This window comes from Aquarana catesbeiana, linkage group LG01 (assembly GCF_042186555.1).
Source record: "Aquarana catesbeiana isolate 2022-GZ linkage group LG01, ASM4218655v1, whole genome shotgun sequence".
Lineage (NCBI taxonomy): Eukaryota > Metazoa > Chordata > Amphibia > Anura > Ranidae > Aquarana > Aquarana catesbeiana.
Window position 1 is genome coordinate 929,645,165 of NC_133324.1, and position 26,759 is coordinate 929,671,923.

General features: G+C 45.0%; 1 protein-coding gene across 1 annotated transcript in view; it reads right to left on the reverse strand.

Moving 5' to 3' along the window:
* The window catches only part of LOC141120832 (uncharacterized), a 97,745-nt gene that overhangs the window by 51,842 nt on the left and 19,144 nt on the right, over positions 1–26,759 (reverse strand). Inside the window, exons 3-4 of the mRNA XM_073611040.1 lie at positions 24,247–24,295; positions 10,917–11,011 (exon numbers count right to left, since the gene is read on the reverse strand). Of these exons, the coding sequence (XP_073467141.1) occupies positions 10,917–11,011; positions 24,247–24,295 (144 nt within the window). The remainder of the gene's footprint in view (positions 1–10,916; positions 11,012–24,246; positions 24,296–26,759) is intronic.

Sequence of the window (26,759 nt, forward strand, 5' to 3'; positions counted from 1 at the left end):
TTTTCAATCCATGTACTCACCCTATGGTCCATGCCAACGGACCTTATTTTGTACAGTAAACGTTTATGGGGAACTGTGTCAAATGCTTTTGCAAAATCCAGATACACCATGTCTACGGGCCTTCCTTTATCTAGATGGCAACTCACCTCCTCATAGAAGGTTAGTAGATTGGTTTGGCAAGAACGATTCTTAATGAATCCATGCTGATTACTGCTAATGATACCGTTCTTATTACTAAAATCTTGTATATAGTCCCTTATTGTATATAGTCCCTTATATAGTGATTTATTAATGTTAAGTTTCTCAAGTCTAATTTTAATTCTGTCCTCTGTTAAACATGGAGGTGCTTCCTGTGTTTTGTCATGAGGATAAACACTGCAGTTTTGGTTACTGAAGCCCCCCGATTCACTCGTGAAGACTGAGGAGAAGAATAAATTCAATACCTTTGCCATCTCCCCATCCTTTGTAACCAGATGTCCTTCCTCATTCTTTATGGGGCCAATATGGTCTGTCCTCCCTTTTTTACTGTTTACATACTTAAAGAATTTCTTGGGATTTTTTTTGCTCTCCTCCGCTATGTGTCTTTCATGTTCTATCTTAGCCGTCCTGTTTGCACCCTTACATTTCTTGTTGCATTCTTTATAAAGTCTGAATGCTGATGGTGATCCCTCAACCTTGTATTTTTTGAAGGCCTTCTCCTTTGCTGTTATATGCATTTTTACATTGGAGTTAAGCCATCCAGGGCTTTTGTTCGCTCTTTTAAATTTATTACCCAATGGGATACATTGGCTAATGCCCTTATTTAATATGCTCTTAAAGCAAACCCATCTCTCCTCCGTATTCTTTGTTCCTAATATTTTATCCCAATTTATGCCTTTTAGCAAGGTTTGTAGTTTAGGGAAGTTGGCTCTTTTGAAATTCAGTGTCTTTGTATTCAATTTATGTTTCCTATTTGTGTGATTTATACTGAAACTAATTGACCTGTGATCGCTGTTACCTAAATTGCCCCGTATTTCCACATCCGTGATCAGGTCTGTATTGTTGGTAATCAGTAGATCCAGAAATGTTTTATTTCTAGTTGGTGCATCTACCATCTGACCCATAAAATTGTCCTGCAAGACATTAAGGAACTGGCGAGCCTTAAATGAATGCGCGGTTCCCTCCACCCAGTCTATGTTTGGATAATTAAAATCCCCCATTATGATAACACTTCCCATCCTTGCTGCTAATCCAAATTGTGATAGGAGATCTGTCTCCACTTCTTCCCTCAGGTTAGGGGGCCTATAGCATACTCCCAGTATTATTTTCCCCTTTGCTTCATCCCTTTGGAGCTCTACCCATAAGGATTCCACCTCCTCCCTAGCTCCCTCAGTGATGTCATCTCTCACATTCACTTGTACATTATTCTTGATATATAGGCATACCCCTCCCCCTTTTTTACCCTCTCTATCCTTGCGATAAAGGGTATACCCTTGAATGCTTGCCAGCCAATCATGAGAGCTGTTGAACCAGATATCTGAAATTCCCACAAAATCCAAATCCTCCTTGTACAACAGTATCTCTAGTTCACCCATCTTGTCCGCCATGCTCCTGGCATTGGTGAACATGCCACATAGTTTAGACCGGTCGCATATTGTCCTTGTATTGGGTGTTTCGAGATTGCAACTAGGACTTGCTACTATACTTACCTTGTGTTTTTGTGCTTTGGTTAACCTACCACTAATGCCCCCAATACTACCCTCTGGAATATCTTCCACGCTGACTATCTCTACCTCTGGACCCTCCCCCCCATCGCCTAGTTTAAAAACCCCTCTAACTTTTTGGCCATCTTCATTCCCAGCAGATCTGCACCCTCCTCATTTAGGTGCAGTCCGTCCCTTCTATAGTACCGGTTACCGACTGAGAAGTCGGCCCAGTCCTCCAGGAACCCATACCCCTCCTTACTACACCAGCTCTTCAGCCACTTGTTTACTTCCCTAATCTCCCTCTGCCTTTCTGGTGTGGCTCGATGTACCAGTGGTATTCCTGAGAATACTACCTTAGAGGTCCTTTTCCTTAGCTCCTAAATCCCTAAAATCGTTCTTTAGGACACTCCATCTGCCTCTGGCTTTGTCATTGGTGCCAACGTGCACCATAACAGCTGAGTCTTCCCCAGCCCCACCCAGTAATCTGTCCACAAGATCCGTGATGTGCCGAACCCGAGCGCCCGGTAGACAACATACTCTTCGGCGCTTCAGGTCTTGGTTACAGATTGCCCTCTCTGTCCTTCTAAGAATTGAGTCCCCTACCACCAGAATTTGCCTTTCCTTTCCCTTCGCTGCCCCCCCACTCTCACTGGAGGAGTTCTTCCCCCGGCAGCTAGGAGATTCCCTCAGCTCCAGCAGTGCTGGTCCCTGACTGGTTTCACCAATGTCACTCAATGGAGCGTACTTATTGGGATGCTCCAGTCCTGGATCGGCCTCCCTGGCACTTCCCCCTCTACCCTTCCTGACTGTCACCCATCTACTCTTTGCTAGTGCCTGCACCTCTTTGTCTCCACCTGCCTCTATGCTGGCCCCTGCCGGCACCTGCCGTGTACGTTCCTGGCTCTCCTTTAGTATGGAGGGACTTCTCAGTGCTGACAGTTGCTTCCCCAGATTCAGAACCTGGCCTTCCAGGGAAATAATGTGCTTACATTTTGCACAGCAGTATTCGCCTTCGATCAGATGATCAAGGAACGCATACATGCAGCAAGATGTACAAAGAGTTGCCTCTCCACACCCGCCGGGCATCGTACCTATTAAATTTAGAGAGGATTGGCGATTATACCCTGTCTAAATTACCTATCATTATCATCTTATCATTTTTGTTACACTTAAAGTAAACCTGTTAAAATAAATATGTAGACTGTATGCAACTTTATGTATTTCTGACACCTTATATTAAAAAAATCCAGCTGCCTGCTTGTCACTGACTTTGTCTTTGGTTCTTTTTGGTTGTATTTGGTATCCCTGCTTTGACTTATTGTTTGGAAATTCCGAAGGCAGGGGAGACACCCCAGTCTTCCTTGGTCTGCCACAGATTCAGCTCTATCCAAGGAATTTAAAGACAGCCCTGACAGCTGGGAGATGATCCTCTGTGTCTGCTTTCCTTCATTTCTGACCTGCCTGGGAGTTACTTGAAAAGGCAACTACACATTTTAGGTGATGTTTGGCTGGGCAAAAACATCAAACATTCCAGCCTTTAAACGACTATTTTAAAACCAAGCAGGTAAACATTGAGTGTTTGAAGCAGGTACAATGGGAAGACTCAAGTTCTTGTCTTGGGGATGGTGGATGGCCAATAGCAACTAGCCAGAAAAATGCAACCAATCCTTTTTTGCTATACCAGGCCCAGACGGAGGACATCAGGAAAGGCTTAAATGCATACAAACATGAAAGTTATCATATTAATGTTCTCTTATGGCTTCAAGTACCATAAAGAGCCTTGTCATAACAGAAATTTGGAAGCCAGAAGCCTATGAGGCATTTGAGACACTGCTAGACCCCTTTTGTACACTTCTACCAATTTGTGCATGAAAACATGGATTCTGGATTCATCTAAACTGCAGTTATAGGCTGGCCAACTGGGTGACTACCAAATGCTTATATGTAGGGGCATAGATAAGGGTTGACAGGGGTGTCCAAACTGCCCTAGAGTGTCCGCAGTGCAGAAGCTAGTGCCGGGCACCTGAATCAGGAGCTGCTCCTGCAATCTGTCTGTTCAGAGCATGGGGAACTGCTCGTCTCCTGCTCCAGTCTTATGATGACCCAGCCAAGGGAGGGCTTCTCTTCCTCTGAACTGCCTTGGTCTGGTCTGATAAGTGTGTTTTATGGAGGGGGAGAGCTGTACTGCAGGGGGAAGGAGAGTTGTACTTGGAATGGGGAGAGCCGTACTGTGGGTGGAGGACCGTTCTGGGGGTGAGGGGAGCTGTACTGGCGGAGGAAGAGCTGGACTGTGGAAGGGAAAATGTACTACTCGGAGGGGAGGAGATCTGTACTGAGGGTGGATTTTGGCTTGAGGAGGGAGTCATTTTTTGTTGTACTCTGTCTATTGACCTGTGCATTACACTCTTCTGACCCTTTCTGTCTGTGTTATGCACCTCCTGACCCTGTACTCTGTACATTACACACTCCTGACACCTGTACTCTTGTACTTTGCACACTCCTGACCCCTGTGCTCTGTTAGTTACACAGTCCTGACCCCTGTACTCAGCATGTTATACAGTGCCTTGCAAATGTATTCACCCCCCTTGGCATTTTTTTGTTTTGTTGCCTCGCAACCTGGAATTAACATGGATTGTTTGAGGATTTGCATCATTTAATTTACAGAACAAGCCCACAAGTTTGAAGATGATTTTTTTTTATTGTGAATTAAACAACAAATAGGACAAAATAACAGAAGAAGTCAATGTGCATAACTATTCACCACCCCAAAGTCAATACTTTGTAGAGCCACCTTTTGCGGCTATCAAAGCTCCAAGTCACTTTGGATAAGTCTTTATGAGCTTGCCACATCTTACCACTGGGATTTTTGCCCATTCCTGTTTGCAAAACTGCTCCTGCTCCCTCAAGTTGGATGGTTTGCGCTTGTGAACAGCAATCTTTAAGTCTGACCACAGATTTTCTATTGGATTGAGGTCTGGGCTTTGACTAGGTAATTCCAACACATTTACATGTTTCCTCTTAAACCACTCAAGTGTTGCTTTAGCAGTATGTTTGGGGTCATTGTCCTGCTGGAAGGTGAACCTCCGTCCTAGCCTCAAATCAGACACAGCGTGGTACAGGTTTTGCTCAAGAATATCCCTGTATTTAGCATCATCCATCTTTCCCCTTAACTCTGACCAGTTTCCCAGTCCTGACTGCTGAAAAACATCCCACAGCATGATGCTGCCACCACCATGTTTCACTGTGGGGATGGTGTTCTTTGGGTGATGTGATGTGTTGGGTTTGCATTGGTTTCCAGACATAGGGTTTTCTTCGACGGCCAAAAAGTTCAATTTTAGTCTCATCAGACCAGAGCACCTTCCGCCATACATTTTGGGAGTCTCCCACATGCCTTTTCGCAAACTCAAAACGTGCCATTTTATTTTTTGCTGAAAGTAATGCCTTTCTTCTGGCCACTCTGCCATAAAGCCAAACTCTATGGAGCGTACGGCTTATTGTCGTCCTATGTACATATACTCCAGTCTCTGCTGTGGAACTCTGCAGCTCCTCCAGGGTTTCCTTAGGTCTCTGTGCTGCCTTTCTGATTAATGCCCTCCTTGCCCGGTCCGTGAGTTTTGGTGTGCGGCCGTCTCTTGGGAGGTTTGCTGTTGTGCCATGTTCTTTCCATTTGGTTATGATAGATTTGATGGTGCTCCTAGGGATCACAAAGATTTGGATATTTTTCTATAACCTAACCCTGACTTGTACTTCTCAACAACATTGTCCCTTACTTGTTTGGAGAGTTCCTCGGTCCTCATGGCAGTGTTTGGTTAGTGGTGCCTCTTGCTTAGGTGTTGCAGCCTCTGGGGCCTTTCAAAAAGGTGTGTATATGTAATGACAGATCATGTAACACTTAGATTGCACACAGGTGGACATCATTTCACTAATTATGTGACTTCTGAAGGTAATTGGGGGTAAATTTAGAGGGGGTGAATACATACGCACATGCCAATTATCAGTTTTTTATTTCTGAAAAATAGCTTTATGTATATATTTTTCAAATTTTACTTCACCAACTTAGACTATTGTGTTCTGATCCATCACATATAATTCAGATTAAAAAAACATTGAACTAAAGGCTGTAATGTAACAAAATAGGTAAAAAGCGAAGGGGGGTGAATACTTTTGCAAGGCACTGTATACTCCTGAACCCTGTACTCTGCACTTTGCTCACTCCTGACCCCTGTACTGTGGGAGGGAAAATGGACTGCTGGAAGGGGGGGAGATCTGTACTGGGGGTGGATTTTGGCTTGGGGAGGGAGGTAGTTTTTTGCTGTAGTCTGTCTATTGACCTGTGCATTGTACTCTCCTGACCCTTGCCATCTGTGTTACACACCTCCTGACCCCTGTACTCCATACGTTACACACTTCTGGCCCTTGTACTCTATACATTACACACTCCTGACCCCCGTTCTATGTACATTACACACTCCTGACTAGGGTTGCACTGATACTAGTATCGATGCCTATACAGAGCATTTGCACAAGTACTTGTACTCGTGCAAATGCTCCGATGCTTAAACTGATACCCAGGATCGCTGATAGGCTGGTACAGCCGGCCCTGTTGTACCAGGCCCAGTGTCCTTAGTGTAGCAGGGCCGGGCAGCTTCACAGATGATCGGTGTGGTGGTGGGGGCAGTTATAAAGCACCAATCTCCCTGTATAGCTTTCAATAAAGCAGCCGACAGCCACTTCTTCTCCTCTCTCTCCTGCTGTGGAAATGTCATATTAAGGTGTATTTAATATGTATTGCCACAGTGTCTCCCAGTGTCTCCCAGTGTTAGTTCTTCTGCAGCCGGCTCTAAAGAGTGGACTGGGGCAGACTGACACCAGTTGAGACCCGTTTTGGTAGTGGAAAGCTTCCTGAGGTTGCAGAGAAGTGTTTGTAGTGTGGATATGTCTGCCAGCGAAGGGCCCCTGTGCGATGCACAGACGTTCATCTGGGGGGATGTGTATACTCTGCAAAGACATTATCGGTTATGGGAGGGGGTGTACGCTCATGTCATTCTGTGTGTTTGAACAACACTTGGGGAGGCTATGGCATGTCTCTGCAGATAATCTCCCATCCTCAGGAATGGTAGAATAATCCAGGTATGCATTGTTCTCTGAACAACGCAGAATAAGGATTCACACCAATGGTAAAAACGTGAGTCTGTGAATTGTTATGGTCGGGGACAGCGTCCATGATTTCAAGGTCAGCCATGCGGCTTTCTTTGTCTAGCTGAAGATGATGGCTTACAGAGACAGGGGGCGGGAAATAGTACACACAGCCCCTGCCCAGACACACCCATAAGACTCCCCTAGTCACTGTTCATTGGTTGAGATTTGTATAACTCCTCCTGCTTGCCTGTGCTTGATTGGCTGATTTGTGAAGCAACCAAGCTCTATTGTTATATAAATAAAGATTTATATCCCATGATCAGACAGTTGACCTGGGGAGCTAAGGATGTAAGAATGGTGGTCATGTCTGTGTTACTTGGGAAGATACGGGAAACAGGGTCGTACTAAGATGCATTATACCAAAAGGCTGAAAGTGACATAGATTACGCACGACACTCCCGTGGCTCTCAGCTGCTTTATTGAAAGCTACACAGGGAGATTGGTGCTTGAAATTGCCCCCACCGCCGTACTGATCATCCCCGACTGTCCCCTGTGTCCTCCTCTGGCTCCCCGGGTCCGTGTCCAGCTCCTTGGGTCCTCCTCCGGCTCCTGGTGTCCTCCCCTGGCTCCCGGTGTCCTCCTCCAGCTCTCCGGGTCCTCCTCCAGTCCCCCCCCCAGTCCCAGATCTGTCAGGATGGAGAGCGGAGGAGTGAGCGGGTAAATATGTCATTTACCAGCTCCTTCCGTTTCTGAATGAACAGAGTCAGTGATCGCAGTGATCAAACTGTATTTACGATACTTCAGTTTATGAATGGAGAGGAGCCTCTGTCTCTTGTCCATTGTGCAGCTGAGGCTGCAGAGAAAGGGACTGGGGAATCTGTCCTCAATCCCTTTCCCCGTCTCAAAAGGGAAATGACAGGGGTTTGTTTAAACCCCTGATATCTCACCAAAGCCACCCCTCAAACAGGGCTGATAAAAAAGAAAAAAAGAATTGTAATAAATAAATATTTAAAGGTTAAATTGTAAAAAAAATAAAAAATGAAATCAAATAAAACACTGACACCGTCCACTCCCCCCTTCCCCATCACCTAAAAAAAAGAAAGCATTGTAAAAAAAAAAAAATATATAAAAAAAAAAAAAAAATATATATATATATATATATATATATATATATATATATATATATATATATATATATATATATATATTGTAAAAAATAAAATTGTAAAAAAGAAAAAAAACTACTGACACAGTCCACACCTCATCAGTGCCCATTAGTGGCACCTATCAGTTCCCATCAGTGCTGCATATTAGTGCCTCCTCATCGGTGCCACCTCATCAGTGCCCCTCAGTGCCACCTTATCAGTGCCCAACAGTGCCGTTTCATCATTGCCGCCTCATCAGTGCCCATCAATGCCACCTATCAGTGCCTATCAGTACTGTATATTAGTGCCACTGTCACATGACATTAAAAAAAAAGTATCGGTAATCGGTATTGGTGCAACCCTACTCCTGACCCCTGTACTCTGTACGTTACACAATCTTGACCCCTGTGCTCTGTTAGTTATGCTGTCCTGGCCCTTGTACTCTGTACGTTACACTCTCGGGACCCCTGTACTCTGTAGATTAAGCACTCCTGACCCCTGTAACCTGTACATTACACACTCTTGACCCTTGTACTCTGTACGCCACACACTTCCCCATAGCCTCTGTACTCTGTTAGTTGCACACTTCTGACAGCTGTACCCTGTATGCTACACATTCTTGCCCCCTGTATTCTGTATGTTCCACACTCCTGGCCCTTGTACTCTGTACATTACATGCTCCTGACCCCTGTACTCTGTACATTACACACTCCTGACCTCTGTGCTCTGTTAGTTATGCAGTCATGGCCCCTGTTCTCTATATGTTACACACTCCTAACCCCTATACTCTGTAGATTAAGCACTTCTGACTCCTGTAATCTGTACATTACACGCTCCTTAACCCTTGTACTCTGTACAGGGGCGTAACTACCACCATAGCGACCCATGCTGGCGCTATGGGGCCTGCAACCATGAGGGGCCCAGTGAGGATGAGAGCACCGCCGGCACAGTCTCCCAGCCAGGGGAAGAGAGAGGAGAGGAAGAGGCAAGCTGTGACCTGTGCCCAATGCAGCGTGACCTGTGCCCAATACAGACTGGTCTGCCTGTGCCCCATACAGCCTCACCTGTGCAGAGGAAGAGGCAAGCCACCCGGATCAGCTGAGAGCTGAATTGCCCCATGTAATAGCTTTCATTAGAACTTCCAGTCTTCCCGGGCTCACGTCACATAGCTCCACCTCTTGGCCCGGCGCCTTTGATAGACAGAACGCCAATCCAATGCGGGATGTGTGACGTCATCAAAGGCGTCAGGCCAAGAGGTGGGGCTATGTGACGATAAGCTCCGGGAAGACGGGAAATTCAAATGAAAGCTATTGCAGCGGGCAATCCCGCTCTCTGCTGATCCGGGTGGCTTGCTTCTTCCTCTGCACAGGTGAGGCTGTATGGGGCACAGGCAGACCAGGCTGTATTGGGCACAGGCAACGCTGTATTGGGAAAAGGTCACGCTGCATTGGGCACAGGTCACGCTGTATGGGGCACAGGTCACGCTGTATGGGGCACAGGTCATGCTGCATTGTGCACAGGTCACGCTGCATTGGGCACAGGTCACGTTGTATGGGGCACAGGTCACGTTGTATGGGGCACAGGTCACGCTGTATGGGGCACAGGTCACACTGCATTGGGCACAGGTCACGCTGTATGGGGCACAGGTCACGCTGTATGGGGCACAGGTCACGCTGTATGGGGCACAGGTCACACTGCATTGGGCACAGGTCACGCTGCATTGGGCACAGGTCATGCTGCATTGGGCACAGGTCACGCTGTATGGGGCACAGGTCACGCTGTATGGGGCACAGGTCACACTGCATTGGGCACAGGTCACGCTGCATTGTGCACAGGTCACGCTGCATTGGGCACAGGTCATGCTGCATTGGGCACAGGTCACGCTGTATGAGGCACAGGTCACGCTGTATGGGGCACAGGTCACACTGCATTGGGCACAGGTCACGCTGCATTGTGCACAGGTCACGGTGCATTGGGCACAGGTCATGCTGCATTGGGCACAGGTCATGCTGCATTGGGCACAGGTCACGCTGTATGGGGCATAGGTCACGCTGTATGGGGCATAGGTCACGCTTCATTGGGCACAGGTCACGCTGCATTGGGCACAGGTCACGCTGCATGGGGCACAGGTCACGCTGCATGGGGCACAGGTCATGCTGTATGGGGCACAGGTCACGCTGCATTGGGCACAGGTCACGCTGCATTGGGCACAGGTCACGCTGCATTGGGCACAGGTCATGCTGTATGGGGCACAGGTCACGCTGCATTGGGCACAGGTCATGCTGCATTGTGCACAGGTCACGCTGCATTGGGCACAGGTCACGCTGCATTGGGCACAGGTCACGCTATATGTGGCACAGGTCACGCTGCATTGACACTAGGGCAGCTGTGGGGGGGCTGTTTGCAGGGGGGCCCCATACAACATTTTGCTATGAGGCCCTGCTATTTCTAGTTACGCCCCTGACTCTGTACGCTACACACTCCTTTGTAGCCCCTGTACTCTGTTAGTTACATATTGCTGACAGCTGTACTCTGTATGTTGCACATTCCTTCCTATACTATGTACATTACATGCTCCTGACCTCTGTACTCTGTACATTATGCACTCCTGACCCCTGCACTCTGTACAGTATACACTCCTGACCCCTGTAGTGAGTTTGTTACATATTCCTGACCCCTGCACTCTGAACAATACACACTCGTGCCCTCTGTACAATACACACTCCTGACCCCTGCCCTCTGTGTGTGTTACACACTCCTGACTATTGACCCTGTGAAGGCGTGCAAATATAGCCTAAGGTTACTTTGTTTTAGCCCACTTCCTAGAAGAATCAAGCACTGGATCCTTCATCAGCTTTTGGAAGTGTGGGGAGGAATGACAATTTCAATTATTTGAAAAAAAAAAATGTCTACTGCTCTGGTGTTACTATGTTCAGTCACCATGTACCTGCATGCCCTCAGCATCCCCTTCTTCCAAGAGAACAGCCTTATTTTCGAACTCTGCTTCCAGCATTTCCAGCTCATCCAGCAGCTTCTGAGATACTGTAAGAAAAGTAAGAGAAAACCAAAACATTAAAAAAGGATTGTATCACTTGTTTTTAAAGCCTAAGTACGGCCAAAATAAAAAAATCAGAACAAGGAACATACTGTAACTTACAGAGTAACTTACAGTCAGTAGGATGTGTCCCTTGTGCTGATTCCTCTGCTGTTAGTAGGAATCCTCCTTTGTCCTGCCACGCCAACCCCCTCAACTGACTTCTGTGATTGGTGGATCTGGGCAGAAAGGGCGGGCATAGTCAAGCTCTCTTGATTACAGCCCTTTGGTTGTATAAAGCCCCGGGAAGATTATGGCGGCGGGGCTGGGGATTATGGACGAAGGAAGATTTTCACTAACAGAAGAGGAATCAGCACAAAGGACACCTTCCACTGACTGAAATTTAAATCCCTTGTACTAATTTTTCAGTTTTCGATTTAGGCTTTAAATCGCATGTGGAGAAAATACACAGTATTGGAAAATATTAAGAAATAACTTAAAGGGTAACTCAGATTTCGTGGCAAAAAAAAAAATATTTAGCGTAATTGTAACTTAAGTCATATTGTTATTGAATGGTATTAAAAATTAGCTTTCCTTTTCAATCTGCAGCTCTTTCATTTTCTGTAAAATGCAAAATGTTCAGAACGCCCGCTGAAAATGTCATTTCCTGCTTGTGTGATTGGCTTACTGATTTTCCCAGAAGTCTGGAAAAAGATACAAGTCAGATTTTTGGCATCCCCTGCAACAAAAACGTTATTTTTGGTGAGATCCTCCCAAAGGAAATTACTTCTAAGGGATGCAGACCCTGCAACTTTCCTCATTAGAGCCCTGCAGGTGTGGCAGCCGATTGATAATTATAAAACCACTCCCATACGCAATCACTTTGCATATGGACACAGACAAACAAACAGCTATTCCTTCTGAATTGTGGCCTGTACACAAGATCCTAAATATTGTACGACAGATCGTACGACCTTTTTCGCTTAATAGTCGCAAGTAGAAATTGAATAGGTTACTAAAGTCACGAAAATGCTCGTACGACAGGGAAAAAAATCGGAAGTGATGTCATGTGTTGTAATCTATTTGTATTGTATTTTCGGACGACAACTGTACTGACTAAACAAAAATCGTACCATTTGGTATCATACAAGGAAAATTTTTGCACTTGTCCGGTCAAATAATATAGAATGAATTGTTGTGATTGGCTCTTGAAAGCTCTGTACTAACGACCTGATTATTGTACGATCGTGTTGAAATCTGTATTTTTCGTCCGATTTTAACAGGATGTAGGAATCTGCAACAAAGTTTGTTCAAATCCCTGCAATGTACATCGATCACCCAGAGGGGAGGGTTTTTTCCTTAACAAAAGTGAAGTTACTCTTTAACCACATGACCTTCATGACCAGGCCCTTTTTTGCTATATGGCACTTCGATACTTTAACTGACAATTTCACGGACATGCAACACTGTACTTAAATTAAATTTATGTCATTTTTTTCTTTTGGTGGCATTTGATCACCACAGAGTTTTTTTATTTTTTTGCGCTACAGTACAAACAAAAAGACCAGGCCTTTTCATCCAACATCAGTGCCTGACCTCACAAATGCGCTTCTGGAAGAATGGTCAAACATTCCTATAGACACACTCCTAAACCGTGTGAACAGTCTTCCCAGTGAAGCTGTTATAGCTGCAAAGGGTGGGCCAACTCAATATTGAACCCTACGGACTAAGACTGGGATGCCATTAAAGTTCATGTGCGTGTAAAGGCAGGCGTCCCAATACTTTCGGTAATAAAGTGTATTTTAAGTATACTTTTCTTTAACGCATGAGACTTTACATGCTTACAAAGTCTTATCTTTCTCACTGCAGATGTGATATCATGCTTTTGAATATATTTGCCATGCTGGAGCTAAACATTAACAAGGGTGGCACCTGCACCATTGGGAAGGTGAATGGACATTACTATTGTGTTTGCCGAGTGGTTATCCCTGCGAGGGAGGGAGAGCGTGTTAGCGTGAGTGACACTAATCAACAAATCTACACGCCTTTAAAACCTCCTCTGTACCAGGAGTCAAAGACATTACGGCACAAATGCCTGTGCCAGAGAGGTGACATGAACCACCCTTTGCTTGAATTCCAGCCTTTAGTCTGTTGGGATTTGTCTCTACTAACTTTGCACATCTAGACTTTGCAATATTTGCCCACTCTTCTTTGCAGAACTGCTCAAGTTCAGTTACATTTGATGGTGACCGTTTGTGGACTGCAGTCTTCAAGTCATTCCACAGATTTTCAATGGAGTTTAAGTCTGGGCTCTGACTAGGTTATTCAAGGACATTTACCCTGTTCTCCTTCAACCACTGTGTGCTCATTTTTGCTATGTGCTTTGGGTCATGGTCATGTTGGAAGGTAAACCTTCTTCCCATTGACAACTTTCTGGCAGAGGGCAGCAGATTTTCCTCAAGAATTTGATGGCATTTTGCCCCATCCATTTTTCCTTCTATCCTGACAAGTGCTCCAGTCCCTGCTGCAGAGAAACACCCCCATAACAGGATATTACCACCTCCATGCTTTACTGTAGGAATGGTGTTATTTGGATGGTGAGCTGTATTGGATTTCCACCAGACATATCCTTTGGTGTTGAGGCCAAATAATTCAATTTTAGTCTCATCTGACCATAACACCTTTTTCCATGTGGCTTCAGAATCTTTAAGGTGCCTTTAAGGTGGTCAGATGAGACTAAAGTTACATTATTTGGCCTCAACACCAAATTATACAGTATGTCTAGTAGAAATCCAATAAGTCAGTGGCCTTGGACTAGGCCGTTCCCAACCTCGCCAAATGTAAGTTACATCCTTTTTATTTTTCAGAACAACCTTTTACAACCTGTCACAGACATGGGGCTGCAGGGGAACCATTGCCTGGAAAACTCTGTGTTTTACTGTGTTTTCAAATTATCCAGAGGGAGCTGATAACTAGTTGACTTTTATGCCCATCCAGACTTCCATCTAGCCTAGCCTGGGTACTCCATCAGCGCTTCACCGGGTCCTAGCCACATTCACGTGGAACTGTATAGCTGCTAGGGCCAGTAGGAATGCCCACTAACTTTACTAGGAGTTGCTTCGAAGGCCCATTGTCTTGCCACATCACTCTTTTAGGACTATGTTCTCTTCTTGGTGGGACATGGGCTGGGCTGGTTGCTGAGAGGGAGCTTGCTTGGGAACCTTGGAATTTCAGAGTTACATCTCACCGGGGTTTGGTAACCACAGCTATGGAACCATTGCTCGATTAGTCCATGAATGACACTGGGTATCTTTAGCCATCTGTCACTCCGGCCCCGTCCATGGAACATGTTGCTTTTTGGATCATATCATCTGGAGTTCTGGGGCTATCAAATGATATCCTGGGATTGCTGCTGCTCCCTCAGGATCACCCCCAAAAAACAATCATTGTAACATATGGCTTCCTACGTATAATGTATTCTTATGCGGGCGCCGGACTGTCTGAGATGGGCATTATCTGTGATAAAGCTCTTATCTGATGGTTTTCTGTATAAATTGAGTGTGTTTCTCTAATAAAGCAGTTCTTGTTTAATCCAAAAACTGGTGTTGTCTAGTTCTTTGGGGTATCTACAGCTATAGTCACTTGCCTCATGTCCCAGAGCTTGGGAAGCAGCTTCCTGGGGGAGATACCCAGTCGGGTGTCCAGAGTCCGTCACACAATTTATCCATAACATTAAATTACTACAAGGGCTCTCCCACATTTCCTCTTCTTCTTCCTCCCTATGCTCTTTTGAGAACCATCCACAGACTTTTTGGGGAGAGCTTCTCTTCATGTTCATCTACTCAAGAATTCTTTATCCCAGACCATTGGCAGTGCTGGGCTGGAGGGTAGTAGCAAGAAAGAGAATAACAGCAACTATAGCGATACACCATCAATCATAGAACTCAACCTAACATCTAATACTGAGCCCAGACCTACAGTACCTGTCTGCTATTGCGGGAGAGAGAGATTAGAGTACAAGCTGCCAGTTTGTGCTGTGGCTTGTTTGTTTTTATGGATGATGACACTCATCTGCAGCCGCTGTCATTCAAGAAAAAGATGGTGGCTATTACATTATATATCTCTCCCTGTAGTAGTGGGGGTTGGGGCTCTGTAGTCTTTTTTTTTCTTACAAGACAGTGGAAAGGAGGCCAGAGCTGCAGATGTATGCCCATCACCTCTGCATTCCCTGTATGTCCATCCTCCTCGCCTCTCTGTCCCTTTCAATCTCACCTAATTAAAAGTTGGTCTTTTTGCTTGCAGCATGTTCGGACCACAGTGTGTGTGTGTGTGTGTGTGTGTGTGTGGGGGGGGGGGCAAGCTGTCAACCACACTAGCTCAGCAACGCGGCCATGGATCAGAACAGGTAAAGGTCATCCAGTGTTCAGGGCAAGGATGTCAAACTGCACCCCCAATCCTGATGTTACATATACATAGTTAGTAAGGTTGAATAAAGACACCAGTCCATCCAGTTCAACCTGTGTGGGTGTGTGTGTATGTGTATTTATGTCTCTACTACTTCCCACATACCTATATATTTTTTTTAATAAGTTGCCCATCTAAAAGTTTTTTAAAACTATCAAAACTTCCCACCGACACCGCCGATTGTGGAAGGGAGTTCCACATCCTTACTGTTCTAACAGTAATAAAAAAACCCTATGCAGTTTAAGGTTAAACTGCTTCTAGTCCGACTTCATTGAGTGGTCACGTGTCTTCTTGAGCGACCTGAGGCTGAACAGTTTCCTCCCTATGACCATTTAGATATTTGTATATGGCTATCATATCTCCTTTTAAGCGTCTCTTCTCCAGGGAGAACAAATTTTATGTTTTGCAGCTGTTCCTTATAGCTGAGGTCCTCCAGCCCCCTTATAAGCTCTCTGGACTCTCTCCAGTTCAAGTACATCCTTCCTGAGGACTGGTGACCAGAACCGCATGACATACTCAAAATGCGGTTGAACCAGGGTTTTGTAGAGTGGTAGAATTATAGTTTTATCTTCAGAGTAGATACCTTTTTTTATGCATGTATGCACCCTTGATTGTCTTTTTTCGCAGCTGGGATCTTTTTTTTTAATCAGATCATTCTTTATTATTAATTTTCATACAATATATCCAAAATGTTCGTCCATCTTCTCCATATCTTTTCAAAGTTCCCTGGGCAGCCTCTGTGTAAAAATATATACTTTTCCTTAACTTGATGATATCCACTTTTGCGCTATGAGCTTACGCGCCTGAAATAAGATCCTAGTTAATGATATCCTGTATTCCCCCGGGATATTCCATTCATCTAGGATACCCAAGAGGCAGCCTCCCGGTTCAGGAGACATCCTGTTCCCAAAAGCACTATTAATCATTGATATCACTTAATGCCAATAGAGATGGAGCTTGGGGCATCTCCATAACATATGGATTAGGTTTGCCGAACTTTCTTTACATCTAGGGCATTGGGCTGTATCTCTACATTTCCATTTAAATAATTTCTCTGGTGTATAATGAGCTCTGTGTAATATGAATATTTGTGTTAAATTTTGTGTTGGGGATAGAGATGACGGGGATGTTACCAACAATGCCGATGCCCATTATTCATCTGAGATTAACCCTATATCACATGACCACGCTGCTCTTGCTGGTATATCTACTGTTCCTTTAAATTTATCATATAGTATATTATAGATTCGTAAAATCAGACCCTTTGTTTTGTCTTTTCCAACAAGGCTATTACCTCTGAATTATTCAATTTCAATTCCGTCAGTTGGGCCTGTGCTTGTAATGCATGCCTAAACTGTAGGTATTGAAAAAATCTTTTGTTTGAGATACTATATTCATTTCTTAGTACAATAAAGGTTTTTATCACTTTGTCCTGGAAAACTCGTGTCAAATATCTTATTAGTCCCTTGAGCCTTCATATCTCAAACCCTTCCAGTTTCATCAGTTCCGCATAGCTGCTATTATTCCATATAGGGGTATATATAACGTATAACCTTTTATTTCCATAATTTTTTTCAAAGCTGGGATCTTTAATACTAGCACTACAGCCCCACTTCTGCCTGTCTGACAGTTGCACGGTGCAACAGCAAGAAAGAAAATATCGGGTGGCCGGCCAGTCCCTGGAGTCCCAGCACCTGGTGCAGACTACACGCCATTGGTGGACTTCACCACTGGAGACATCACTGCTCCTCTGCTCAGTGCTCCTCCTTTCAGGTAGGGCAGCCCCCAGGCAGCAAAGCAAGTCAGTAAAGGATGGAAGGGGTGAGGATGGGCTCTCAGCTCACTTCAAAGTACTCTACCAGCTGCTGCTTCACGGTGTCTCCCCAACACACTAAATCCAGGGCTGCTGCCCATACTGCTCCCCTCCCAATAGTCCCATATAAATATTTGCCAGCACATCATGGATCTTTAGACAAAGTCCAAACAGTTCTTTATTGAAGAGAGAATACACGACAGCAAGGAAGTACAACATTTTCTGAGCCGCGCAGGACCCCTTTGTTATCACATGCCTGTGCGGCTTCAAAACATTGCACTTCCTTGCTGTTATGTGTTCTCTCTTCAATAAAGAACCATTCGGACTTCGTTTGAAGATCCGTGGTGTGCTGGCAAATATTTTCACTGTTCTGTGCATGTTCCAGTCTCCAGCTTGTTGTTGCTGCAGCACCCTATTTCGGGAACGCGTGCAATGGGAATGTTGACGATTGCTTCCGATAGTCCCGTTCCTACATCCACCATCAGATGCTCTTTTGGCTGAATGGGCACAAATTCGCAGAGACATACCAAAACCTTCCCAGAAGAGTGGAGGCTGCTATAGCCAAAAAGGGAGCCCAACTTCATGCTAATGCCCATGGTTTTGAAATGGGACATCCAACAAGCTCATGTATTGTAGGTGTGATGGTTAGGTGTCCACAAACTGTTAGCCATGTAACGTACGTATGTGCCTTTGCTGTAACACTTAGAGATAATTAGCTGAAATCACAGAAGGAAGTTTAAAAGAATATAGCATGCGTAAAATATATTTATAACACATGCAGGAAGACATTGTCAGCATTGTAAACTATTTTTATTGCAGAAAAGCAGAAGTGAAACTTGTACACAATTTTTACATTTTTGCCTATAATAAATGTCATTTTAAAAGGACCAAAATGGAAAACAGTCAGATTAACCAGGGGTAAGTCAGCAAGCTATTTTTTGTCATATAGTGAATTTTTATGTCACCTAAATACATACTTATTGCTCTCGCTATAACGTTCACAGTGATACCTCACGTGTGATATAAACAACGCTTACACATGTGTGCATAACCTATGAATGCGTTCCAGTCCTTGGCCAGCTTTAGGATAATTTGGCAGCACCGCTGGATCGAATACCTGGCTCCCTGTTTGCACGGGAGAGTCTGGAGAGGCGCCGGTCCTCTATGGGATCAACCCTTTAGGATTGCCTTAGGATTAAACCTTGCCGGCTGAAAAAAAAAACGGGTTTATGGCAAACAGCTGCAGCCATAACCCCGGTAAAACCACTTGAAGCTGATCACGTACATGTGCGTGATTCAGCAGCAAGTGATTAAATCTGTCATTCTCAACCAACTCAAGTCCATCCAGGCCTAAAAAGTCTATTGTGAAGCCTATTGTACAGAGGGATTTTTGCTACTGTTCCCCTTTTCCTAAGGTGATTAGGCCAATAAGATGCAAGAAACTGTTTGAAGATATCAAAGCCTGTCACCGTCAGTGAATTGGTGAGTTGTTTTGGTACAACTACAGAGCAGGTCATCAGTAAGAAAGCAGAAAAACCCGGTAAAATCCATCTATAGACCACTTGTATATGTTATGTTTGCTTAGAGTTATTTGGTGGGACCTACTAGTGTTTGGTTTTATTTAAAGCTTATGTTTGTCCAGTGAAATTTAAACTACATGTCTAGTTTTTCTTCACAATAACTATACAGTACTGGAGTCACTGTAACCAAACCTGGACTACACCCCAACCATAAACCCCTTTTCAAGCTGGCCTTCAATTATCCTAAAGCTGGTCATATAAATACAGTTTGATGCCAACATTTAAATACATTTAAACAATGAACTTACCAAATATTTCAACCTGCCCAAAGTTCCCATGAGTAATAACCCAAAGATGTGCAGCTCTATCGTCTTAGGAGCCATTGGACTTGTTTAGTTTGTTTACTTCCTCCTAACCTGCCCAGTGATGGCCCACCTGGTAGTTGGACTGGTAAGCCACTAACACACCTGGAACTGTGCAATGGGTTGTAATATAACAGGCAAGGGAAGTATGGGTTAAACAGAGGTAATACAGACAGAGCTGGCACAGGTACAGGCAATGTCATACAACAGTGCAATAGACAAAAGACTCTAATGGAGAATTACCTATCCATGAGTCTCAGTTCCTGACTAAAGCTGTGCATGGACGGTTTGCTTTTTTTTGTGCAACCCAAAAAAATGAACAGATTCCTCCATCCACACAATTGAGTTGGATGGGGGAATCCCCCAGTTGGGACATTATATTCTGACAGCTCTTGCCACTGCTGTCAGAATACACTTACCAGCAGCTGCAGCCGGTTTCCAGCATGTCCGTCCAACAGAAGTCAATCTAACAACGTCGGTAAACAGGGAGGGCCACACATAGATCGAAATATTGTGGTCTCTGCTGAACTGGCCAAATTTCGATCTCTCTATGCTCTGCTGAACTGCCCAAATTTTGATCCTTCTATGCCAGTTTAAGCCACTGGCCAATAGAGAAATTAGCTATAGTCCTGCCACCATTGAGATCCTTAACTTTCTCGATCTCAAACCTGGGACATTTGTAATCCACAGAACAGATAAGCAATCCAGTCCTCCTTAGTTGAACTCTACTGTCAGTGGCATGGGGTTACAATGACAATCAGTAGGCACACAGTGATGGCCCATAGCCTTATCAGCCCCCTCTCTGGGTTCACTATAGGCTCCCCCAGCAGCCCTAGGCCCTGGTGCCCCTCTGCCAGACAAGGCAGGGGCCAATCAGGATTCTCCCTGTCCATTGCTAAGAACAGGCTTCCTTTTTGGGCTGTTGTGGCAACCAAAGACCTTTTAACTCTTTTCACTCTCCCTGTGTTGTGCATTACTGTCAGGGAGAGCAACAATGTGAGTTAGAGACCTTAGACCAGCCTTTCTCAACCTTTTTAACACAGAGGAACCCCTGAAATAACTTTTCGGTGTCGAGGAACCCCTATTAAAAATTACTATATCTACAACTCATCATACATTAGTGTGATGGTCAGTGGGAAGAATGCTCCTTACACTTGTGGTCATTGGGAAGAATTACCCCCTTACAGATAGCTGAAAAGACCAATGGGAACTTATCTGAGAGGTGTAAATTGCTCATTGCTCAAGGAACCCCTAGCATCCTCTGGAGGAACCCTAGGGTTCCAGTGAACTCTGGTTGAGAAACCCTGCCTTAGATTATGAGCTCCTTGATGGCAGGGACTGAGGTGCATGTACAATATATGTGCAAAGCACTGCTTAAATTGTCAGCACTATATAAATACCAGTAGTAAATAAATCAATTGAAATAAATAAATCTGTGGCAAGGTGGAAGGCTCTGCTGTGCAGCTTAAAGGGCCAACAGCCAAGACTACAGATGTCTGCATGGATCCAGCCTACAACCCTAAAAATAATACAGCATATCAGACACTGGCCATTTACTGTATTAATGTTTTGTACAATTCTAATTAAATCCAGTATTTTAGTTTTGGCTGTTTGCAGGAATGCGTGATGGTTCCCTTTCTCAGAGACTCCAATGCAGTGATCTCCCCAGCTGAATTATGCAGCCATTACAAAGCCAAGCAATGGTGTCACATTCCCTGTTGGAAGATCCACATTATACAATAAACAGGATTACAACACTGATATGTGACATTAAAATTATGGGCTTGAGGGAGGAAGCAGAAAATCGAACTACTACGTGGACACCTCAGAACTAGAGTCTTAAAAAAATATAAAAACCTTTAGCTACATGACCCAGCTAATTGCATGGCACTAAAAATGTCCCTAATTTGAAGGGAACTTGGCTCCCTCTTTTGGAGCCAAATTGCTCTTTGTTACTTGTGCATCGCTCCATCGCCAGGTTTTTCCTTCTGTACAAGGTGGCCAACATATAACCAATCAACGTGGCAGTCAATCTGTGGCCAGGTGCTGTCTTGGGGCTCATTCACAAGGGCATCTAATACGCTGCATTTAGATGCATACAGAAAAAGTGTGACCTGGAGAAGAGACAATAGGCGAAGTTTCGGCATGACTATGGGAGTTACAGGTCAGAGAAGGGTTAAAGAACTCTGTAGTTAGTGTGGCAGGGGCGTAACTTACCTGATTGGTGGCTGAGGGGTCAGATGGTCAGGGTGGAGCCGTAAGGGTTGTTCGGTGTAAGGGTTGATAGGTAATCATTCTGGAAAGTTCAGCTGAAGTGAAGAGTTTCCAACCTCCCGCCATGCATTCTGTGTTTAGGGTGTATTTTGGGTGGGGGACAGTTTTATGTGTTTCGTGTTTTTTCTAATACAAAAAAAATAAACTTTAATGCTGCACTTTTGTCGCAGCAGCTTGCGGGTCAGGGGGTCTTTGGGGAGTCAACGATTAAACAGATTGTTAAAGAATTGGGGGCTCATCTAGGGTATGGTGCTTCCATCTGGTTGGTTGTTGGTGGTTCTCCCAGGAGCTAGGTCCCCTGGGGGAAAGTCTAAAATGTTGCAACGTCTTCGAGCCAGATGGGGCGCAGCTGAGGACATGGTCGATTGTAGTCATAAAATGTGCCTTAAGGACACCCAAAGACCCTCTCCTGGTTGCATTCTTTATTTGGTATTGTTAAAATTGTTTATGTTTTTGTTATTTATTAATTTGTTAATAAAATGGCTGTTGTGGGCGCTTAAACCCACGTCACGCAGTTTTGTGTCTTTATTATAAGTACGAGGACTGAAGGTTGACAAATCCTCTAGTCATGCAATGAAAATGTGCGCTATGTTTAGAGGCCTAAAAAAAGTAGGACATAGCTCTTTTGGGGCCTTACATATCTGCAGATTTTACACGTGTATGCAGGGCTGTCAAAGTAATGCACTACCAGCCTGCCCTAATTTACGCACCTACTCTCAAGAATTAAAGTATAAATAGATGATAGAATTATACATATATTAATTAGTACTTTCAATAAAATCTATTTTAAATAGTAAGAAAACATGTCATAAATCAATGAATCAACACAAAGGGCATAGTACAGGGGGGGAAGCAGTAGGGAATAGGAAGGGGGGGGGGCAGAAGGGCACAATACAGGGGGGGAAGCAGTAGGGAATAGGATGGGGGGGGGCAGAAGGGCACAATACAGGGGGGGGAAGCAGAAGGGCATAGTATAGGGGAGGGGGTCAGAAGGGCACAATACAGGGGGCATGAAGAGGGTACAATACTGGGATCAGGAGGGCACAGTACAGGTTCTAGGATGTTTCTCAGGACACGACCATCCCAGGACAGTTTAGTGAAAAGCATGAATGTCCTGGCAAATCCGGGACAGTTGGCAAGTATGATGTAATGCAAGATAGTCAAGGGGCCCCCAATGCGCCTGGGGCTCAGGGGCACCCATGCATTAAGACAGCCCTGTGTGCATGCATGTAAAGGCGCACATGCATACACAAAGAAAATCATATGAAGAATTGTACGCAACTAAACGCAAGTACGTATTTTATGCAGGATCTTAAGCTAGCTCTGCCAGCAAGAATCTGCAATATGTGCAGAAAATTTGCATTTGAGTTGCTCAGTGGTCAAGTAGTGTGTCAGTGCTCACCCCCCCCCCCCCCCCTATTTATCCAGAGATTGTCTCTTGCACTTAGTGGATACCTACATTCCCACAAAGCATGCCTCTGTTTTTCCTTCAAACTAAGCATGCCTGCTTGGGACTACTGTATACTCCACGTGAGCATTCCTGAGTTCCTGTGGTTCCAAGCAGGGTCTGACTGGCAAATCTTGTCCCAGGGGGCAATACAACCAAGAGGTCCACGGTGCATTGACTCGGCCCCCCTCCTGCTCTCCCCCATCCCAGGCTGAAGCTCCGCTCCAGGTACTCTCTGCTCACCGGGTGGTGGGACAAGCTGAACAGCACCTGCTGCATCAACTCTGGGTTCCTAAACTGGTTACCAGGGGGCGGCCGGGGTCTTCAGGGGGGAGCCAGGGCAGCTTGATCAGGGCTGGCCAGGGGAGGAAAGTCTCTGGAGGGGAATTGAGCCGGCCTCTAATTGGATACGGATAATGCAGAGGGGCAGCCTGTGCCTTGTCCTCAACCCACACTCGGTTGGACACCAGCGTGGACTTCTTTCTCCTCTTCACCAGGAAGCCTTTAGGCATATTTGCAGCAGAAGCAGTGTGGCCTTTTTTACAGGACATCAGAGTGGCCCAGGGTACAGTTGCCCCCCTGCCCCCTGGCCTAGTCCATTTCTGTTTCAGAGACTCTTGTCTCTGTATTTCTGTGATCCCAGGACCCCAGTGCTATCCAAAACTCTCACTCCTGTGTTCCAGTAATCCCAGCACCCCAGTGCTATCCAAGACTCTCACTCCTGTGTTCCAGTAATCCCAGCACCCCAGTGCTCCCAGATACTTTCTACACTCAGCTACACTCTATTGTTTCTACTCTACCACTCACTCCAGTGCTCCTTGCCTGTTTGGGTGAGACAGAGGGCTGCTACCTAGGAGCTGTCCTGCAGAAAAGTCCATCACCCCTTGCAAATTGCTCTAACAAATACCAGGTTGCCCCTTAGACTCTGGGCCTTTGCACTTCTTAGGGCTCTCACCTCAAATCAAACATGCAGGCACTCTGAGTCCTGTTTCTCCTAAATCCCTGGAGTATCCTGTCTTCCCAGTATCCTATGTCACCTTGTGTCACCTCAGCTCAGCTCCAATTTTATTGTCCCTCTGTTACTCCACCAGTCCCTATGGCACATTGGATTTCTAGCTTGTGGTCTACCACTTCGTGGCCCAAACATCCAGTGTCTTTTGGTGACCCCTGGCAAACGGATAACTCCTAGCATCTCTCCTGAGCCATGCTCTTCCATGTGGCTCCAGTTGCATTCTCCTGTTTCCTAGTCATCCCTGTTCTTAGTAGATGTGGACTCCTGTCCATGAAAAGAGGTGTGCAATAAAGGTTGTTCAACATGGACATACTATAAGGACATTCAATGTGAGTAGGAGCTCATGCTTACTTTCAGCAAAGTTCTGTGTTTGATTGCCATCACCGCCGGAGTCTTCTTCCTGTGCAAGGAAAATAGAAATATGACTAGTCTTTGGAGATCAATATACACATGGATCCAACACATGTAGTTTACCTTAATTATTATATACAACCACATGACCACTGTGGTTATGGTTAGTGTGAAATATCTGAAAGATTCAGGATTCGGGGTGTAAGCAAAGAGGAACCGCAACCACATTTTTTTTTTTTTTAAGCCAAGCGACAACCAACATTTTTTTGTTTAACTATTTATCTAATTCATTTTTTAATTTTTTTTTTCATCGGAGGCTAGTGTGCGCACAATCCTGCCGCGCGCCGCTGGAGCATGCCCGCGGGTCCCGCTGACTCGATGTTCACCAGTGGCCCGCGATCGTGACATGGAGAGGTAGAACAGGGAGATGCCTATGTAAACAAGGCATTTCCCTGTTCTGCCTAGCAACATGACAGAGACCTACTGCTCTCAGTGATCGTGAGCAGTGATCTCTGTCATGTTCTAGTGAGCCTATCCCCCTTACAGTTAGAGCACACCCAGGGAACACACTTGATCATCCCCTAGTGTTTAACCCCTTTCCTGCCAGTGACATTTACACAGTAATCAGTGCATTTTTATAGCACTGATCGCTGTATAAATGCCAATGGTCCCAAAATAGTGTCAAAAGTGTACGATCTGTCCACCGTAATCTGGCAGCCACAATAAAAATCGCAGATTACTAATAAAAAAAAGTTAATAATAAAAATGCCTTATATCTATCCCCTATTTTGTAGACATGATAACTTTTGCGCAAACCAATCAATACGCTTATTGAGATTCTTTTTTACCAAAAATATGTAGAAGAATACATATCGGCCTAAACTGAGGAAGAAATTTGGTTTTTTATAAATATTTTGGGGATATTTATTATAGCAAAAAGTAAAAAATATTGCTTTTTTTTCAAAATGTTTGCTCTTTTTTTGTTCATAGCTCAAAAAATAAAACCTGCAGAGGTGATCAAATACCACCAAAAGAAAGCTCTATTTGTGGGGAAAAAAAGGATGTCAATTTTGTTAGGATACAACGTTGCAGGACCGCGCAAATGTCAGTTAAAGGGACACAGTTCTGTATTGCAAAAAAAGGGTTTGGTCAGGAGGGGGGTAAATCCTTCCGGGGTTGAAGTGGTTAAATACATGTACAAAGCTGTAAAAACAGCTGTTTTACAGCTTTGTACATGTATTTAATTAAAGAAATACTATTTTGGATGTCATCCTGAGTGCCAACCATCCCTTTCCTCAACCTGCCATATTGACCGGTGATTGGCTGGGGCGGTATTAAAGCGGATCCTCATTGCATCTGAGCCACAAACCAAAAACGCTATTTAATTACTTTCTATTATTCAAAGCAAACTCCCCCATCCATCCATGTCTCCATGCTTTATTTTTCTGAGAAAACACTTTGAAAAATACTCCTCCTAGCATTTCTGGATGTGGCCATCTTGAGTAAGGGCAAACCAATCATTTAACATTTACTTCCTGGAATCCATCTGCCCTTAGCTCAAGCATGCACGCAATGTGACAATGTGCTTAGCTGAAAAAAAACCTCCTTCTCTCCACCCCTCCTGAAGATTTCTGGGATATATGGCATCATTTGGCTAGGCAAGAAACCAGGAAGTAACTGAAGAAATGTAAAAAAAAAAGTTTAAACCAAGAAAATATGATATATTTTCCTATCTACAGTATTTACTAATGCTAGCAGCACCAGGGTTGAAAATAACCCTCGAGCCCCTCTCTCAGCCCCCATCTCTCTCTCAGTAGCCCCTCTATCTCTCAGCCCCTCCCTCTCTCTTAGCCCCCTCCCACTCTCTCAGGCCCCTCTCTCTCTCTCTCTCAGCCCCCTTTCTCTGTCAGTCCTCCCCTCTCAGCCCCTCTCTTTGAGCCCCCCTCTCTTAGTCCCTCTCTCTCTCTCAGCCACCCTCTCTGTCCACCATCCTCTCTCTGAGCCCCTCTCTATTTCAGCCCCCATCTCTCTGTCAGTAGCCCCCCTCTCAGCCCCTCCCTCTCTCTTAGCCCCCACCTCCCTATCTGTTTCAAGCAGAAACACTGCACATACTGACTCCTACCACCATGGCCACTTCAAATCACTGAAGTGGTCATGGTGGTTAGAGTGTTCTTTTAATAACTCTCAGAAGAAGTAAACCTCTGTATTCTGGGGGGTGGAGCTAGCGGTGGACATGTAAGCAGTAGTGTGCAGAAGCTCCGGCCGGGACGAATACCCCTGAACAGATCCAGAGTGTCAGAGACACCAATCCTGCAATTTACCAGGTGCCTGGCGGTGTACAGCGGTAGCAGAGCTGATCATCATCGTCAAATATAGACCAGCGCCCATGGAATCCACCGGGGAGCATCTGGCCTGCTTTGTTTGAGGATTCCAAGATGGCGATGACCACATGGAGGAAGCACAAGGACCAAGCAGCCGCACAGGACTGGAGCTGATCTGCTACCCACAGACTC